Source organism: Daphnia pulex, chromosome 8 (genome assembly GCF_021134715.1).
Source record: "Daphnia pulex isolate KAP4 chromosome 8, ASM2113471v1".
NCBI classification, from domain to species: Eukaryota; Metazoa; Arthropoda; class Branchiopoda; order Diplostraca; family Daphniidae; genus Daphnia; species Daphnia pulex.
In genome coordinates, this window is record NC_060024.1 from 9,548,921 (window position 1) to 9,564,892 (window position 15,972).

General features: G+C 45.7%; 2 protein-coding genes and 1 long non-coding RNA gene across 3 annotated transcripts; 2 read left to right on the top strand and 1 right to left on the bottom strand.

The window, feature by feature from the left end:
- The first annotated feature begins 134 nt into the window (after positions 1-134).
- On the top strand, positions 135-1,450 carry LOC124200478. Its single transcript, XM_046596741.1, has 5 exons — positions 135-343; positions 473-595; positions 717-840; positions 909-1,015; positions 1,100-1,450. Exons 1-5 carry the CDS (start codon positions 242-244, stop codon positions 1,256-1,258), a joined length of 615 nt encoding a protein of 204 aa, XP_046452697.1. The 5' UTR covers positions 135-241; the 3' UTR covers positions 1,259-1,450.
- LOC124200479 lies at positions 1,296-8,628 on the bottom strand. Its single transcript, XR_006877324.1, has 2 exons — positions 8,131-8,628; positions 1,296-2,466 (listed from the first exon to the last, which is right to left on the bottom strand). It is a non-coding gene; the product is annotated as an uncharacterized LOC124200479 (long non-coding RNA).
- Positions 4,936-15,482, top strand: LOC124200475 (acetylcholine receptor subunit alpha-like). The gene is made up of 11 exons (XM_046596735.1): positions 4,936-5,216; positions 5,302-5,447; positions 11,461-11,505; positions 11,594-11,703; positions 11,830-12,010; positions 12,144-12,428; positions 12,534-12,670; positions 12,828-12,968; positions 13,112-13,294; positions 13,451-13,892; positions 14,366-15,482. The coding sequence occupies exons 1-11, from the start codon at positions 5,108-5,110 to the stop codon at positions 14,582-14,584; spliced, it is 1,998 nt and encodes a 665-aa protein (XP_046452691.1). The 5' UTR covers positions 4,936-5,107; the 3' UTR covers positions 14,585-15,482.
- Positions 15,483-15,972: the final 490 nt, after the last annotated feature.

Consider the following 15,972-nt stretch of genomic DNA (forward strand, 5'->3'; position numbering starts at 1 on the left):
GGGAAACTGCGGGGAGGAATCCTTACGTCTCCGATAATCCAATTAAGACTTAAAACAAAAAGATAGAGAGGCATGACATAGTTACGACTGTTTGCGTCAGCCGTTATTATTTGCCGTATAAATACGGTCGAGACACCTCTACAAGCCATTATCGTGTTTGCTGTTGAACAGCTTGTACGCTAATAACTTTCTTATTTTAATTTCCTAGTAGTAGTGTAACCTTTTTTAGAACTTAATTACCATGGACGATTACACTAAGCGTCTTGTGCTCTGCTTCAGCGAGAAACTCGATCAGGCCAAAGTCGGCTACATCGAATGGAACTCTTTCAAACTCATGGCCATGGTACGTAATACAGGTCTCAGTTATATTCATCAGTTATACACGTCTGCTTATTATTATTACGAGCTGACATGATTGCCGAAAGCTTAAATTTACCATTTGCCGGGTCGTTATTATTTATTTGGTTCGCAGAGAGCCACTTTCCAGCAGTGCGGAGGCACTCACAAGGATGAAGTTTACGAAATGTATTTGCAACAGTCGAAACTGTGGTGGGACTCGTTGGTCCGCGACGTCGGCGCCGATGCTCAAGGACGGGTACGTTATTTACTGGGCGCTCTATTAGAGTTTAGAGGAGGCCGATGCCCTTTTGGCAGGCGTCCAACATTGTTGAGCAATTTAGTAAGAGACCTTATCTTATTCGCATGTGAAATAACAGGTCCACTACATCGACATGGCCAACTACGTCCGAGGCATTTCCAAAGACGCCAAAGACTTTGAACAACTGCCGGAATTCATCAAAAATCTGGCCAATCTCGTATTCCTCATGAACGACAAAAAAGGTTTTTCTCTTACAGCCTCAGACAATTGAATTCGTTTCTAACTCATCAAATGAAATGTCTAATTACAGCTGACGGCAAGTGGGACTTGGAAGAGTACCGCAACGGAGCCGTTGGTTGGTGTCGTTACGTCACTGGTATCAGCGACATCGACGCCGCCTACGAGACGTTGATGACGGTACAAATTTTCTCTCTTTTTTAACACTCGATTAGTTATTTATCAAACAAATTGACTGACCCGTGAATACTTTGTTCAAACCAGGCAGCGGATGTTGATCGCACCATCTCCTTCGATCGTTACAAAGCGATCGTCTTCGAGTTCTTCACGTCGGCCGATAGCAACACTCCATCCCGCCACATTTTCGGCCCGTTGGAGCTCTGCAACATCGATTTGGCTCTGACTACCAGCTCCAAGCAGTAAACACACCACTGCTGGAGCAGGATCTTTTTTCTAGACGCCTGGCGAGAATCTTTTCAAGCGGATGACCAAGAAAAATGAGCAACATTTTTTTTATTTTTGGCTACCCAATGCTGAGCTTTATGTTGAGATCCCCATGTCCTTTGTTCTTCTTAGCAATACACGACGCCAGTTAGGCGTCGATTTCTTCTCAAATTTCCCTCCAATATCTTTTCTTTTTTGTATTGATCAGTCTAGAAGACAAGGGCCAGGCAGTGGGCAGACTCTCTGTTGTATATCGATTTGGAATTGAAAACGGTTCTATATAGTATAATATGCAAGCTTCATTCTAATTCCATCGGGCCGCTCTTCTTCTTTCCACTCTTGGAAATGTCACACAGCGCAAAAGAAGAATGAAAAACTGCCGGATATTAAGCCCATCTGATATACACAAAAAGCTAACCCGATTTCAAATGCGCGCGCGTCTTATATATACATATAGGGGGGGAATCTTCTTTATCAGCAGGGCCAGCAAGCGGTTTCTTCAAGAATTTACGTCCGTCTACAAATATAATATCCAAACTAAGTTTCTCACAATCTGATATTTTTCTTTCCATTCGATATCTATAAAGGATATGCTGGCGACTTCATTTGTGATGCAACAGAAGTAGTAGGTTAGCCCCCAACAGTCCACTCTCCCAATGTTCCGTCAGAGCACTGCCAGGGGGAAAAGGGATCAACGTCAGAGCTGATAATACCCAGAAAGTGGTGATTAAATGAGTGCTGCTGCCCAGTAGCCGGTCGAGCCGTCAAATTCCAAATGGGAACAGTTGGTCCAGCTGTCTTGTCGAATCGAGTGAATGGAAAGAGCAACAGCACTTTCAAACGTCCATTGGGACCGACTCCGGATGATACCGAGTCCTCGACAAGCGTTTCAGCAGTAAAAATAAAACAGCTGAGAGAGAGAGAGGTCTATAATATAAAGAGTTATAGTTCTCCGTGGGGTCCTATACATCAGGTATACACACACCTCGGCTACTGTACACACCTGCAACGCTAGATTCTCTTGTTAAGTAATAGAATATTACCTCCGTAGAGATCCGCAGGATGGCGTCACAGGGCAATTCACTCCTTCCAACCGCTCCGGTGGCTAAAAAACAACGTTGTCCTGATCCTATTTCAGGATGGAAAAATCATCTTCCGGGCTGTTCCACCAGACATGTGAATGACATCTAGAAACGTAAGGGTCAATTTTGTATTTTCTCGGATGGATCTTTTGAAATAAGTGAAGGAGGTTTAATACCGAGCCAGCAATAAATCGCTAACGGCCATATAACAAAAAAGGAAAAGATGGACGATGATGTGACGTAATATTGAAGATCCACACCAACCCGGAAAGGAAAACAAGAAAATTGGCGGAGTAAAAAAGAAAAAAAAGGAGAAGAAAAGCGGAAGGAAATAAATGAGAAGAGTCCTCTCTCTAGGAGGATCTTTTGTCGTGTAATCTCTGTCCTCTGGTCCTCGCCTGTCTACTGGGCCGCGTATTACACCGAGTGTATAGATATAGGAAGGAGGGGAAAAAAAAGGGGGCGAGTCTCACAATCGGATCTCACCATCCGATCCTGCTGGATGATCGATAACGCACCAGCCAGCCAGCCAGCCCAGCAGCCACCCGATTCCGTTTCCTTCTTCCAACTTTCGTGTTGTATATTCCTATACCCATGTTTTTGTTTTTCTTTCTCTCTTGTTTTCTCTGGCCGGCTCTTTTGTTCTCTCCTCCGGGACGGGGTGAAAAATAATAGCGGAGACAAATCAAAAACACCAAGAGTGAGGACTGTCGACAGCCGTGAGTATAGTGGACTAGAGCTAGAAACAAATCGCAATATCTCTCAAACTGCAATATATACTACTACTACTACCGTACTACTACTACCACTCATGTCGTGTGTGTGTTTTTCTCTTCTGTCCATTGTGCGGCTCTAATATCATTTCCTTTTTTTGTATTTTCAACCGTTTTCTTTCGGTTGCCAGTGGCAGCTGGATGCCTTCTATACATGTAATACGTTTCCCCATTCTTTTTTCTTTTGGGTGGGAGGTTGTTGTGAGGATGATGATGGCTCGTTCGCTCGATTTCTCTCCCATCTCACTTCGTCAAGACCTCGTTGATCTTCGTGGCCGTCTTTTTCCCCTCGCCTGTGTTAACCTTTCTATATTCTATTATAGACATTTTCTCTCTCTAACGGGTTCGACAACAACAAATCTCATCTTTGATCCCGGCAGCAGCCGCCACTACAAGAGCAGCAGGGCTGTCATTCTCTATGATGGCGTCTCACTCGCCTATAGGCTCGTTAAGGAGCCCCTGGAAAACAAAAAGGAAAAAAAGAAAAAATTCCGTTCGTGTTTCGTATCCCCAAAGTAGTTATATATCTAGAGCTCTCGTTTAAACGACGCAATCTTCATCCGCTCTTAAATTCCCCGACGCTCTCTCACTTTATAGCCCCGGCTCTCTATCTCATTTCATGCTGTGTTTCCTAGGAAACAAACAACCCCAAAAAAAGGGACCATTTCTTCTTCTTTTTTTTAATAGGAATCAAGTGCAGAACTAAAAGAGAAAATCCTGAAATTCCCTCACCGTTAAAAGAAGAAGAAAGAAGAAAAGAGACGAGGAGTGAACGATTAAAACGACTAGGATAACAATCGCTCTATCTTGTGAGCTCTGCAAACGTACGGCGCATATTTTATTGAATGGCGTAGTAAACCGACATTTGTTTAGAAGAGTTGCCGAATCAAGTGAATGGTAGTGCCAGCAACAGAAACATTTCTCTTTGCTTTTCCACTAATGCGTGTGTGTGTGTAGCCGCGCCCAGTGCAAATTGCTGTCGACCCCCGTGTCTTTTTTGTGTTTCTTTCATTCTTTTTTTTTTGACCGGGGGGTGTGATTAGGTATTCATGAGCAGTCACGTCTCCTTTATCTTTCTCTCTCATCTTTCCCCCCTTTTTTTTGTTTTAGCTCTTTATATTTTTGTACTAGGATCTCGCAGTAGGATCTTTTGTAGGATCTTAGCAGGCGCATCCATTTTTTCCTTTTACGACACTGATCCTCGACGCTGTACGGCCTTTTTACACCCGTCATGCATCCACTAGATGTACGAGAAAGAGATCCACTGCCTATAGTATACTAGACACTAGACAGTCGTTGCATTATAATAATCACGCCGGAATTACATTACATCTGCCGGCCGGACGGCTGGCTGACCACCCAACCGTCTAAACAGCAGCGAACACAAGGCGACGGAGCAGCCAAGAGACAAAACCCCCCTTTCCTCCCAGTTCCGGATAATAATAATAATGACGCAATTAGTACACACACACACATAGACAAAAGGCAATGGCTACTCTGCGAATTATATCCGGCTGCTGCGTGATGGATCTGGAGAAAGTGGGTTGCAGCCCAGCGCAGCCCAGTAGCAGTAGGCGTAGCATTGTACACATTCGAATGTAGAAAGTAACTGTATCTTTATAGTATGGCGTGCGCTTGTCTGGGCGTCGTCGCCGTCGCACAGCAGCTTCTGTCCTTTGGGTGTGTGTGTGTATCCCTACACACACTGCACGTTCTCGGTGGCTGCTGCGCTCTTCCGACTCTCTTCCATCTACTAGAGAATATAGCCACACGAGTGGTGCACACACACAGACACACAAGAGGCGACGACAAAAGCCCTGCCAGAGCGACTGGGTTTTCAGTCGAAGCTGTGCACCCTAACCGAACGGACGCCTTCCATTTCGGCGACGCCGACTAACTGCTAGACAAGTTTCACGTCTGCGCCCTGCTACTACTGTAGATTCTGCCGTGTGTCGAATCGAGCCGTCGCGACGATGGTGGCCCACCACAGGTCATCAGAGAGCACCAGCAGCGGCAGGGGGCGTACTACTACTACTACTACTACTACCAGTGTCACCATTTTCCTGATCCTCACCTGTGGAGGTGCGTGAGATTAGACTGGCACTTTTGTCTTTTTTTGTATTTGACTTATATGAGATGTTTTTTGTTTTATTTTTGAAAATGACAGCGATGGTGGCAGAGTCAAATCCTGACGCCAAACGGCTCTATGACGACCTCCTCTCCAACTACAATAAACTGGTGCGGCCGGTTGCCAACGTCAGCGACGCCCTGACGGTCAAAATCAAACTCAAACTCTCGCAACTCATCGATGTGGTAACCAATTCAATTTCACGACCCATTTTTATATCAACCGCCAATCTTTCCAATGCCCGTTTACCCGCCCGTAATAACAGCCCACAATGTTTGTAGCGAAAAATATAGGGAGCGCGCGAAATTCAAAAGAAAAAGAAAAAATCTATTTCCAAAATAGGAACGTGATAAGACCCCCCCTCCCCGGTTAGCCTTTTTTTGTAAACTGTTTCCTGCGTGATACACACCCGCACATTTCGGGTCGGCCGCAATCACCGTCCTGTTCAAACAGTCGAGTCGCCCACCCTAATAAAGTATATAGGAGTTGTCTGGGAACGTTTTACGTGCCAACCGGGCAAAGCCAGACAATCACGAAACGGTGAGTCCGTTGAATTGTTCACGTCAAAAGTTGTACAAAGACCGGCAAACGTTTCTGACAGTCTCCGCTCTTGTTTCATACACGTACCCTGAGCATCCACCCCCTTAAATTGAAAAATAGAAGAAGAAGAGGAGGATTTCCCTCAACAGCTAGTGGGTGGGGGGGCATCTCAAACTCGTCGCTCGCCACCCACACAAAACTGGTGCGGGGATTCGTCTATTCAGCAGCGCATTAAAGAAGAAGAGCGCGCCAATGGGCGAAGGGATTCAAAGTTTTGTCCGTGATTGAAGTTTATTATATTATAGACGACGTCGTCGCCCGTCGTCGCCGTCCGAATAGAATTGTGCATGTCGCCATCACGAGAGAGCGCCATTCAAAGTCTCGGGAGCAGTCAAAATTCATATCGCCGACGCCCGTCACACTCGTCCTCTCTCTCTCTCTATGGATGGGATGGGATGGGAGGGGAATCATACAAGGGGCTGCTGTTGTCGGATCATCTCGTCCGATGCTGCACCAGCGCTTAGCAACCCCCCTCCCGCCCTTCTCAACGGCAGTTTTGTTACAACTGCCGGGCAATATAATAATAGCGACTGCTGCCATGTTTCCACGATATTGCCAAGTAGCTCAAAAAATGCCTATAACAGAGTCGAGTTTGAACGCGGGAATATTAGCCGAAAACCCAAAAGAAAGAGACAGGGCAATAGGGTGGAGCTAGGAAGGAGGGCCCATCACTTGATGTTATTAAGAATCGCTCTACTGGCATATAAACTGTCGATATCAAATCGAAATAGAGGAAAAGCTCAGCCATCACATGATTTATGGGAATAAATTACTTTGCGCGCAAGGGGGATAGGGCGGGATGGGGGAAAAATGGTCTGCTACATAAAATGCACGCAAGCTCAATATATGAAGCTGTAATCGAATTCCCAGGCTCCGACGCCGGCCACACCGAGTGGGGGTTCAATAATACAGTAGGCAAGACGGGCAAGCAGAAAAACGAGCACGTAATAAAAAAGAAGAAGAAGAAGAAGAAGAAACGGATAGTTGGGCGAAGTGGTGAGGGACAAAAAGTTGAAGATCAAAAGGATGGAGAAAAAAGTTTAATTTCCTCTTTCTCTCTTATTCCACGCATCCTCTTTGTCTGCTGGTTTTTTCATGTCCAGCATTACTACAAAGTATTCGGGTTGGCATTCCAAAAAGAAAAACCTAGGCCCCCCCTCACCCTTTTTTCTCACTCTCCACGAGTGCCGGATTGAATTAGCCGTCCGCAGGCGCGAAGAGCGGTCGGCGTCGTGCAGATTTTAGACGGACGACTTTCATCCGTTGGAGAGAAGAAGACGAGAGATTTCTATAGGCTGAGAGAGAGAGGGCATTTGACACGCTTCTCTGAGAATTGATTCATTTCCTTTTGTCTCACGCCGTCTCACATTGGACGTGGTTGAAAAATAAGGTAGCAACCGTACGCTGACGTCATCGTGCAGACTAGATAGACCCACAGTCAATCAAGTGAGTTTTAGTAACGAGTGTGTCAAGAAGGGGAGACCCCCCGGTAACAACACGGATGTGAAGATCTAAATGCAATTTCCATCCAGAATAATCCGACAGGAAAAGAATCCAATCACAAAGCGCCAGGCATGATGTAGAGACGGGCTATAGCAAACCCCTTCCCCCTCCCAACGTACAGTAGGTGTGGTTAGGAGATTGACAGGAATGGGTTACCGGTCCATGATGGATCGCTTCCTCATAACCGTCGGTACAGCCACGAATTACACAAGACGATTTTTTGACGTATTACTCTGGAGAGGGGGGAGAGAGCCGAGCCGAAACCTTATTGGCTGTAAATCGCAATAAATATTGAATGACACGCCACACGCCGCCGCCTAACAAACCAATAAGAAAGTAGTCACCCGTATATCGAGCGTAAAAAGTCTAATAAACAAAAACAAACGGTCGAGTCAAAATAAAATAAAAAAGGGAATGGCGCGGCAGATGAGGCCGACAGTTATCGATTGGAATCCCCCCCCACACACAATATAAAAGAGATATATCTCATCACAAATTTTTTCTTTAGCACGCTTTTATACCCAGGGTCTGTCTGCTGTATATTACGAGCGTGTGGTTGTGGGAGGCCTAGAGTCATCTAACGAATTAGCGATCGGGGGGCATCCCCGTTCTCTTTCGGCTCTTTAACGGGAGCTAAATCTTTGACTAATCCGTTAGGAATGATCTAATCTGTATCGATAACGCAATTCATCGAATCAGGGAGATGCGTGCGAGAAAATAAAAAGAGACATGACATTTGTATCGAAAAAAAAGAACAAAACTTACCGATTATCGATCGCGGTTGCATCATATTCTCTTGGCCATTCGTCGGGAGTAGTAAATATTCATCGGAAGATGGGAGAAAGGTCGTCAAGTGGCGACCCAATCGATCATCTGCCCAGTCCAAACAAAAACACACGAGTCACAGTGGCTATAGAGAGAGAGAGATGGCCACAAATTAGCGTGTTATTCTTTATTCAAACACACAAAGGTGAAAGGCGAATTTCTCACTCCATCATGTCTCCTTTGCCTCTGCTCTTTTCTTTTCCTTTTGGCAATTCCCACTGAACTGAACGATCCGGATATCCGGCACTTGAGATGTCAAAACTGAGATTTCGTTTCACGTCCGTGCATGCCTATATATGTTGATAGTTGAAATATTGCTGCTGCTCTAATTTCGAATTGACAAAGTTGATTAGATTGTTGAACTTGGCAATTTGCAATTGAAACAACTTTGGGCTTCTGCTGAGACTGCTGCTGCTGCTGGTAACGAACTGCTGCAACTGTCATCGTCACAGTCGGCTTGGCTGCGTTGCATTTTTCCTGGAATCAAAATTTACAAAAATCCGGGGGGGGGGGTTATTAGCGCTAGTTAAATTGTTAATTATGAAAAGCTGTCGCTGCTGCTGACATAACTGAGTATAAAATGAAAAAATAATAAATTTCCACAGTTTAGATATTCAATCGATAATTTCCCCTCCCAAATAAACTTTCACTCGACGTATACAACGAAATTAGGAGTCACCGGAAATGAGATATCCAGCTCATCCCGATGTTGTGGCATCCATCATTTCCTAGTCGGATCGTTATCGGGAGCAGAGCTGCCAAACCCAATAGCAATGCGCAAATTCAAAATAGGAGCGGTTACACTGAACTGGTATACACGTAGGAGAAGTGTAGACAGGGAAAAACGAGCGGGTCGAATTAATCCCTGCAGCAGCAGCTGCTGTTGCCGAGTGCAACGACTGTGTTGACTGCACAGTACACACAGCATCCAAACACGATTCACATGATTGAAAATCCTCGTCTGTGTGTACCGTACGTAAGACTCTGCTTGCACATTTTCGGTTAGTCTGACACGTTCTGCATTTATATGAACGCACCGCGGGACGTGATGATGTTCTTTTCACGGAACGAGGGGGGAAACAAAAAAAGAACAACAAACCCACAAAAAAATAAAAGAAGAAGAAAAGTCTTCCTCCCACTCGACGATGTCGGGATGAATATCGATCCATTTACTGACTGCTCTGCTCTGTGTCTCTCTTGGGTTTTGGGGGGTTTTCTCTTAACGAGAGAACCACCCACCCATCCACCCACCAAGTGCGGCATCACGGTACCAACCCGGCAGATCCCCTGGTATATAAGTATAAACTCGATGGGCCGTCATTTCCTATTTTTCTTTTTTCTTTTTTGGCAATCATCAAAATCCCCTGCCATATGATTCATACGCATCCACTGCAATATCCAATAGCCTCGTCTGTATAGACACACAATGCTGACGAGCACAGCGAGAAAATCTCGGTCGGCTTTTGTGCTGCACCCTACGCGCCAGTATCCAGTATCCAGCATCCAGCATCCAGCAGCAGAGTCACATTCCCTCGGCTCAAACTCTTTTGCTTGTCTGACTTGTCTTGTTCTTTTTTATTTTTCCATTCCGGCCTTCCTTTTCTTCTGCCGGCGAACAACTTTTTTCTCTTTTTTTTCTTTTCCTTCCGGGGGCGATCCATATGGTAATGGATTCAAATCCCAAGTTGTCGGCGCCAATCAAATTCAACGGTTATGATGAAACGAGCTGTGCTGGATTCGCTCGGATGACAAGGCCCCACGCACCACCGACAGCAGGCTCCTTTTTATTTTTTTGCTCCCTCCTCCTGGCATCTTTTAGGAGAATATTTTTGGCTCCTTCAACTCGTGAACCGGGAGGGCGCTCTTGCCTCCCGCGGGAAAGACCAATCTCTTTGGCTGCTCCTTTTTTTTCACGGGCTCCTAGTACTATAGATAGCGCGCGTCTGTACTTGTCTGTGCGGCGCCGTGCGGATGTATAATAGAACTGGATGTGGTGGTGGTGCCGAGCTCTATGCCGTCATATCGATTGCCATCATCCCTGCGCTCCCAACACATCTCGATCCTAGCTCCTGTTGTTGTGCACAGCTCTCAATATGTTACCTTACGCAACACACACACACAAAGGTGCAACCTATCCCGGCATGTACATTACTACTCTCTCTCTCTGAACTGCAATTTCACATCTACTCCGGTACTCCCGTTCGGTATTATAATCATAGAGTAATACACCGTTGGATGAAAGGCATTCAACTTTTTTTACCCTTGGCATATGAGAAGAGCGAGTTATTATCTAGCCAGGGATATATATACATATACATATACAATGCTCTTTCTCATATTAAAATCCATCCACCCACCCGCCCTTCGTCTAGGATTCTTTCCTTAGGAAAATCCTTACGGCCGAATGGGTTTCGTGTTAATAGAGAGCGCTGGGGCAAAACTACTACAGTGCGCGCTGGCAAATGGGAAAAGGCAAGCTGGGCGCTGCTGCCTGAAGCCCTGGGAGTCGACTTGGGGGGCTGTGTACAGGGACTTTCTACTCTCGTCTCTGGGAGCTTAAGAGCTGCTGGACTCGTTGGCTATATTATCCATTGTATGTTTGTCTTTTGTTCTCAGCTGAGTGCACGCCATCATCCCGCACACACACACGGAGAATATGTGGAGAATAGCAGAGTCTACATCAGTTGAGAGATAAAGTATATATAAGTATAAATATATACCGTGAGGGAATTCTGACGCTGCCCAGCGCGCGCGCTGGCCAAAAAGGACGAAACGCTACTAGACTTGTACGTGGAATAATAACAGACAATAAGAGCGTAAGAAAATGGATGGAAAAGCTAATAAATAAGAGAGTAGGACATAACACAAAAATCAGAGCAGAGAATCATTTTTTTTTGGTTTCTGGTTGGCCGGTGGCCAGCAACCAGAGAGTAAGAGAGGAAAACATCATATTTATCCAGAGTCTCCCTTTTAATAAAGAGCTGCCGAATAACTAAGTCTGCGCTGTACCGAGCTATACACCCGCGCTTTTCATCACGTGGACATTCTGCTTCTTTATATTTCCCGCCTGTCTCCTTTCCTTACTCTTATATATAATGTGTAGCCTACAGTAAATATCTGACGGACAAGTATACACATGACAACCGACCGTTCAAATATGCCGCGCATGAATGCGGATGACGGCGGCGACTCTTTATCGTAATAGACTACAACAAATCTTTGGTTTTCTCATTTAATCGATTCCGTTTCTCTATTTTTTTTTTGGCGCAGAATTTGAAAAATCAAATCATGACGACCAATCTGTGGGTGGAGCAGGTAAATCAAAATTATAGCCACTCTTTTGCCCTAATGGATGTAAAACCTCGGGTCGTATTAATCAACCGCTTGTTTTCGCATATTACAGTATTGGTACGACTACAAGTTGCAATGGAATCCGGCGGATTATGGAGGCGTCGACATGCTCAACATCCCCTCGGAGAACATTTGGCGACCGGATATCGTCCTTTACAACAAGTAAGTGGCCCGATTTCCATCGAATCAAATCATATCAAAGTGAATGAATAACTACGTTCAATATAAATCAAAAAATCATAACGAGAATAATAATCCGATTGATCTTCTCGCCACCGCCGCTAAAAGTGCCGACGGCAACTTTGAGGTGACGCTGTCGACCAAAGCCACCATGTACCACAGCGGGCTGATTGAGTGGAAGCCGCCGGCCATCTACAAATCGAGTTGCGAGATCGATGTCGAGTATTTCCCGTTCGACGAACAAACGTGCGTGCTCAAATTCGGCAGTTGGACATACGACGGGTTCCAGGTCCGTTTTTTGACAACAGCACCCCAAAACCCCTTTTGAGATCTGAGAGCGACGATTTTCCTTTTGATGGTTATACACCTATGAAATACGATTGGTGGGGTATTTGTTTTGTTTTCCCGGTGGGTTTGTCCAGGTGGATCTGCGCCATTTGGAGGAGAAATTCGGATCGACGGTGGTGGAGATGGGCGTCGATTTGAGCGAGTTCTACATGTCGGTCGAATGGGACATCCTGGCCGTGCCGGCCACCCGCAACATGAAATTCTATACGTGCTGCGACGAGCCCTATTTAGACATCACGTTCAACATCACCATGAGGCGAAAGACCCTGTTCTACACCGTCAATCTCATCATCCCTTGCATCGGCATCACATTCCTCACCGTCCTCGTCTTCTATTTGCCATCCGATTCCGGCGAGAAGGTACGACGCTAATCAAAATCCCTCACCCATCCACCCCGCCTATAGTCTATTTCGCATCTAATACGTGACTTATTCCGGTTGACGTGGTGGTGATGGTGATTCCAGGTGAGCTTGGCCATATCGATCCTCCTGTCATTGACCGTGTTCTTCCTCCTGCTGGCCGAGATTATTCCGCCCACCAGTTTGGTGGTGCCGCTCCTGGGCAAGTTCGTCCTCTTCACCATGATCCTCGACACGTTTAGGTGAGCCCCCCACCCCACCCTTTTATTTTTTGTTACCCTTTGCCCCTCGAGTGCTAATTGACTCGAGGGCGTGTCTCTGTCGATATGCGCACCGTGGAATAATAATTATCGAGAGATGTGGCCTTTTCTTTTCTTGTCTGACATGATCGTCGCACAGCATCTGCGTGACTGTCGTCGTGCTGAACGTGCACTTTCGCTCGCCGCAGACGCACACAATGTCGCCGTGGGTGCGCCGGGTGTTCATCCACATTTTGCCGAGGTTACTGATCATGCGCCGACCGCTCTACGCCAAATTCAGGTGATGAACCCCCCCAAAAGTCGTTTCCAATTGATTTTGTCACTTTGGGTGGCTGGCCTGTGCCTTTTTGATCGGCCCATCCGCTACAACGCTTTCAAGGTTGTTTTCGCTGCCAAATCGATCGGTTATTGTCCGTCCATCAGCTCCAATCCGCGGATGAATTCGCTCATTTACCGCTCGTGCCACAATGGCATCATCGAGTCGGGCGACTACTGGAACCAGCAGGGACTCGAGCACCACAGCTGCACTCGCTCCTCCACCGAATTGTTCGATTCGACGGCCGATTTGAACGCGTCACGGTCGACAAAGGACGAAATCTTTTCCAGGTTGGATCTCTTCTCATTTCGTTTTCATCCGCCATTGATTTCAAACGAGCTGGCAGTAGCTGAGCGCTGCCATTCTAAATCTAAAATAACATTTTTTCGGTCCTTCCGTCAAAACCAACTCGACTTGACCCATCGATACAAATCGACTCGATCCAGAGATATCGCCAGTTCCATGTTCAACGGTCCGTGTCAGCTTCACGGCAGCGCCGGCTTTCTATCGGCGGCGACGGCGGCGGCGGATGCTGACGACGCGCTCCTTACGCCCACTGGCTCCTCATCGCGCTATGTCAATTCGGGCGCCATCACCGGAATACCGGCCGCTGCACCTCCTCCTACCACCACCACGACGACTACTACCGCTGCTGCTGCTGCTGCTGCCCACACGACTGCTGGCCAACAACATCCGCATGGGCTGCGGCCGAGATCATCGGCAGCCGGAGCGGCAGCGGTCCCGCCCTGTCTGTCGGATCTGCCGCAACCATGCTCGGCCGATCGCTGTCTGATGAGCCCTGGACTGACTTGTCCCGACGTCTACATGGCACTGGAAGGAGTCCAGTTTTTGGCTGAGCACACGCGTCGGGAGCAATACACCATTAGGGTACGAGTGTGTCTGTGTGTGTGTGTCTATTCTCTCTTTCTCCCCATTTCATTTTCTTTTGACGGAGAGAAAAAGAGAAGAAAGCAAAAGGAAAAAATGGGGATAAAAGAATCTTTCTTTCGTGTTTGTGTGCGTGTAGTGACTACTGCTACATTTAATAATGCAGCAGTAGAGAATCTACAGTAGCAGCAGTTCAGTCGCTTTATAGTAAATATCGATTGAATTTCGTTTTCTTTCTGTTATCAAAAAGGATCTGAGACTGTCCTTTGATCTTGCATTGATTCTTTTGCTTTCCTGTTTTTCTTGTTGGTTGGAGCGCCTTCTAAAAATAGGCCTCTCTTTTTCAATTCTTTTCTTTTCTTTTCTGTCTATTTCGCTTGTGGACAAGTTGTGAACTCCCCGAGGTTGATCGGTTTGATTCTTGGTATTTTTCTTTGGCTCTATACTTGCCATTCGGCTGTCGGATGCATCAGGTCCGAGAGGATTGGAAGTATGTGGCCATGGTCCTGGATCGGCTCTTCTTGTGGATTTTCACGACGGCCGTCCTACTCGGCACGGCGGCCATTATCCTACAAGCGCCCACTTTGTACGACGATCGTATTCCGATCGATATCAGACTGTCGGAAATCGCTGCCGGAGCGCTGGGCAAAGGAGCCGCTACGGTCGCCGCTACTCCGCCGTCTGCCGTCTGAAATTCACTTTTGTCTTTTCTTTCCAATTCTTTTGTTTTCGGGAATTTTCTTCCATTCCTTTCTGCTCCTTACTCCCAATTTTACCGTTTGTTTCATCGACATTGTTCAGACTTTGACTCCCGACAAGAGAACGTCTGATATGGCCCACCCCGGTTGTGTGGTGCATATTACCAGGCGGCAGTCACGTTATTAATTATTGAGCAATTCAAATCATCCCCTGCGACCAACCTCCCCCACCACCCATGTCAATCCCATCACACCGTCCCTGGTTTTTCTTACCTCCTCCCTTTGATCACGTCCTAATTGTCATTTGCGTGTACATAGATATTAAGCTGTTAGCTCATCAGTCATCGTTACCAATCTCTTGACGATTGTTTTTAGATAAAATTTATCATCGGAAGACAAAAAATAAAATAGAAAAAAAATTCAAATTGGATGGGGGGAAAAAAAAGAAGAAGATTCTACCGCCGGTATGTGTGCGCGCGTGTGTGTGTGTTTATCATGTATGTAACAAGAAAAATGCATTCACCCGCCATGTTCAACCATAACAATAATTTAAAAAATAAAACACACACACATCAAAATTTCCCAAAACCAACAAGAAAATAAAAATAAAAAAGATATTCGGGAAAACGCAAAAAAATCGACGCGATTTTAACATGATATATATAAATAAATATATATAACTGTGTACATAGAACTTAAATTTTTCCCGCGAATGTATTCAAATATTTGGGATGGTTGATTTTTTTAAATTTTGATCATTTCTTATTTTATTAGTTTTCATCTCGCAATATTTTCTTTTCTTTTTTTTTCTGGAGGGGGGGATTCCAATCGTCAACAAGATTCAAATACACAACAGACACAGAATAATGAATAAACGTTTCCATTTTTCCTATCTAGCCCTATATCTCCCCTCAACAATTTGTGTTTCAGTGTTTGTCGCCCTTAATAATCAAATAACGCAATCAAAATCAAACCGAATCAATTCAAGAGGATAGTATTGGTAAGAGTGGTTGGTTGGATAGTATAGGTATTTTCCGGTAGTGTCTTGTCAAAACATTTGGTGAGAACGCTACTATCACTGTTGTTGCTGTTGATGTCGCCCCTATCTCTCCGCAATTTTCATCAAATCAAAAATTCAATTTTCTGTTATCCCTCCCTACAATGTTCGACATCATCAACCCCGCGGCGGGGGGCTTTACGGAATAATGATAACCACCGTCGTTAGTGATTTGCATAGTAGCCTGGTGCATTGCAACGGGGAAAGATGGAACCCAAAAAATTGGGAAAATAAACGAGGGAGGAATATCAAATAATCCAGCGTGATGGAAGAGGGCTCACAACATGTACATTACGAGAAATAACATAAACATTTCCTTGACATA

Excerpts from the sequence above, each read along its gene's own strand:
- LOC124200478 (XM_046596741.1), top strand. The coding sequence starts at position 242 with ATGGACGATTACACTAAGCGTCTTGTGCTCTGCTTCAGCGAGAAACTC. Across the intron at positions 344-472 it reads CTTTCAAACTCATGGCCATG|AGAGCCACTTTCCAGCAGTG; the intron begins GTACGTAATACA and ends TTTGGTTCGCAG. Across the intron at positions 1,016-1,099 it reads CCTACGAGACGTTGATGACG|GCAGCGGATGTTGATCGCAC; the intron begins GTACAAATTTTC and ends TGTTCAAACCAG.
- LOC124200475 (XM_046596735.1), top strand. The coding sequence starts at position 5,108 with ATGGTGGCCCACCACAGGTCATCAGAGAGCACCAGCAGCGGCAGGGGG. Across the intron at positions 12,969-13,111 it reads CCGCTCTACGCCAAATTCAG|CTCCAATCCGCGGATGAATT; the intron begins GTGATGAACCCC and ends TCCGTCCATCAG. Across the intron at positions 13,893-14,365 it reads GGGAGCAATACACCATTAGG|GTCCGAGAGGATTGGAAGTA; the intron begins GTACGAGTGTGT and ends CGGATGCATCAG.